The 3,127-nt window shown below is 49.6% G+C and overlaps 1 protein-coding gene across 2 annotated transcripts in view; it reads left to right on the top strand.

Annotated features, from left to right (window-relative positions):
• The first annotated feature begins 325 nt into the window (after positions 1–325).
• The window catches only part of LOC122557945 (N-acetyl-beta-glucosaminyl-glycoprotein 4-beta-N-acetylgalactosaminyltransferase 1-like), a 667,804-nt gene continuing 665,002 nt past the window's right edge, over positions 326–3,127 (top strand). The window contains exon 1 of one of the 2 annotated variants that reach the window (XM_043706194.1): positions 326–1,070. In XM_043706194.1, coding sequence (XP_043562129.1) covers positions 920–1,070 — 151 coding nt within the window. In that variant the 5' untranslated portion in view covers positions 326–919. The remainder of the gene's footprint in view (positions 1,071–3,127) is intronic. The other variant, XM_043706193.1, reaches the window with a different exon arrangement.

The following is a 3,127-nucleotide window of genomic DNA, read 5'->3' as shown; positions in this document are numbered from 1 at the left end:
TTGGGTTTTCTTTTTAACTTTTTGCAAAAGAAACAAGTTTACTTTCAAGTAAACGTCCTGCCTGATGAATGCTGCATTGTCCTCGGATTTACCTGGTACTTTAAACAGTGCGTTTTGGGGGAGTTTCTTGCAGGAGAACAAAAGGAACTGCAACTATCATTAAAAAAAAATGAACCCTATTCCTAACGACATAAACGGTAAAAAGCACGAATAGGTAGTTTTGAAATTAAACCTTCGTTCTCTTCCAACAGGGACAACTGAGTTCACATTCTGCGGTTGATTTCCCCCCTACCCGCTGTAATGGTCCAGTCCGCTAGTAGCTGTCACCGTGCTGAAAGTGGGAGGATGCAACCTAACCTGATGGCACCGTCAGGTCCCGCCTTCCCCCTCACTCCGATTGGTGCGGGCCGCTGCCTGTTCGGTCGTCTCTGGCGTTCTATTGGCCGTGAGCGGGCGGTGACGCGCGGTTGGTGGGCGCGAGGAGCCGAAGATGTAGCATTTTTCGGCAGGGTTTGGTAGAGGGGCGCCGGGCGGAGACACACATACGCACAGTAAGAGGTTAGAGCAGGGGGCTAGTGGAGAGAGGGATGCACACACAGCCCCGCCTGGCAGACCAATGACTTACCCATCCGCCTTCTCCGAGTGAATGACAGGGCGGGCACCGCTTTGAAAGATGTGGTGGCGGCCGTGAGCAAAGTGAGCAGGGGGGTGGGGAGGGGAGGGGGTGTGTGTTTGAATACAGAAGGGCGGCTGCTGCCAGAGAGAGAGAGAGCGGAGGGGGTTGGAAGCTCCGCCGCTGTCTTCCCTTCTCTGGGTCTCTCTTGTGAGTGTGTGTCTTTCTCCCTCCACCGGCAGTGCAGAGGGAGATGGGCTCCCGGCGGCGGCTGCTGCTGCTGCACCCCCACTGAAGAAGAAAAGGATGTGGCGCTTCCCCGTCAAGAAGATCCGCAAACAGTTCAAACTGCTGCTGGTGCTGGTCCTGCTCACCTTCGGCATCTGGTTCACGTACCTGCACGTCGCCGTGCTCAAGAGTGGCCGGGCGCTTAAGCTGCACATCGCCTATGGACGCGGTGAGTTTCCCCCTACTCTGAGCTGTCCGTGCATTGCCTAAAGACGTTCATTCATTCATTCACACAACTCTTCAGCCCTCGCTGCGCTGAAACCTCTTGAGCTCGCAGCGCTGGCTGGAAGTAAACTTCACCACCAAAAGCTGCTCGTGAAAATAAAAGTTGTTTGTTTGTTTTAAGTTACTCTGAAATGGACCGGTCTGTCGAACAGCTGGCTACAAATCTGGGACAGGTTTCTCCTCATTGTAATTAAGCGCCTCTCCCAGGTTATTTCTTGACTGGAGTACGAGCGAACGAGTGTTGTTTTCTGAAGTTACAAAGATAGGAATTGCTGGAAAAGCTCAGCAATCTGTGCGGACAAAGGTCCATTCGACCCGAAACGTTAACTCTTGATTTCTCTCCACGGATGCTGCCAGACCTTCTGAGCTTTTCCAGCAATTTCTGGGTTTTTTTTGTACCTAATTTACAGTATCCGCGGTTATTTCGTTTTTAAATTAAAGCTGTTTGTTTGTTTTAGTGGCTCGGAGATGGACCGGTCTATCAAAACAACTGGCTGAAAAATCTGGGGCAGGTTACTTTTTCACTATTATTAAGTGTAAGCCCCTTTCACAGAATATTGCTTGAATATTGAATATAAAACGAACTTGATTCTTATTTGATGTTACAAAGACGGAAATTGCTGGAAAAGCTCAGCAGGTCTGGCAACATCTAAGGGGCGAGACGTTTCAGGTCCAGCGACCCTTACTCAGGACAGTTATTTTCCAGCAATTTATATCTGATTCCCAGCAGTGTTTTTAATTTTTGTTTCTAAAGTACCCCTTTTGGGAAAAAAAACATTTAAAGGGCCGTTGGAATTGGGTATACGATTTTATAACAGGAGGGTGTGTAAATTTGCGCCTGTGTGTTTGGGAATGGATGAGATGCTTGCTGTGTATTGTACCATCAATGGTATCACGCCCACATAGTTGTGCATTGAATAGACCTATCGGGAGAGAGAGCGTCCAAGCCAAAGTAGAAACCATACTCCAGCCTGCCAGAAGCAACTCTGCAGAGAGCTCGATTAGCAACATCGGGGAACTCAGGTTGACAAGTGTAACTGGGCTCGCGTTTGAAACTCTGCAGAATGTCAGGGTTTGGAGAGTAACTCAAACTAGAGTGCGGAATGATATTTGCAGCCAAGTTTATATTAGAAACAAAACTCGCCTTTTTGAATGTGTGACCGTTGGGCCCGAGAAACGGGAAGAAGTGGGTTTTTTTTTTAAAGGTAATTGGGAGGTTTGTTTTGTGCTGTCGGTGATTGGAAGGTTACAATAAAAAAAATTGTAGCATCCCTCTATATCAAGTTAATATCAACCAGTAATCTCCAAATCATATCAAGTTGATGATCTTCAGAGTGTCACGTTGCGAGTTTTGTTTTAAATGCCCGGGTTTTAATTCGTTTCCAAACGCTTCTTATTGAAGAGTGGTTAGGGTTGTGTCGGCTATAAATTTCAGGAGTTTGACCCACCCCCTTCTCACCGGCCGGCTCAGGCGCTCTCTGGGTAAGCAAGCCGCTGAGTGTAAGATATGTGAAGCTCCAGGAGGGGAGTGGTCGCTATTCTGTGGGTTGCAGGGGCTGGGGAAGGTGGGAGCATAGAACACCAGATCTCTCATCACTCTGGACTCCCCTCAGAAAGGAGGGCTCACTCCACGTTCATCAGTTTCCCTCCCACCACGGTGCAGAGGCCAACTCTGTGGGTGACAGTGAGACCACCCCAGTGAATGGCCACACCTGGTAAACAAACACACACCCTGTTGGCAGCACCAGGGGAGGACGGACAACAGCGGAGGTCCTGAATTCAAACAGATTCTTATTGGATCCCACAGTGGAACCAACCCCCCCCCGACCCCACCCCCGCCCCCCACCCCCTCGCTGGGACAGACCTTTCCGGATATGTGTGCCAGCCAGTGCCCTTGGCCAGTCACCACACACCCTAACACAGTGCACACTCCGTATGCCCGCCCATTGCAGACCTGCAGAGATCACCTTATCTCTGGATCATTGACAAAGTGGGAACAGC

This window comes from Chiloscyllium plagiosum, chromosome 16 (genome assembly GCF_004010195.1).
Source record: "Chiloscyllium plagiosum isolate BGI_BamShark_2017 chromosome 16, ASM401019v2, whole genome shotgun sequence".
Classification (NCBI taxonomy): domain Eukaryota; kingdom Metazoa; phylum Chordata; class Chondrichthyes; order Orectolobiformes; family Hemiscylliidae; genus Chiloscyllium; species Chiloscyllium plagiosum.
This window is presented reverse-complemented; position numbering and strand designations above follow the sequence as displayed.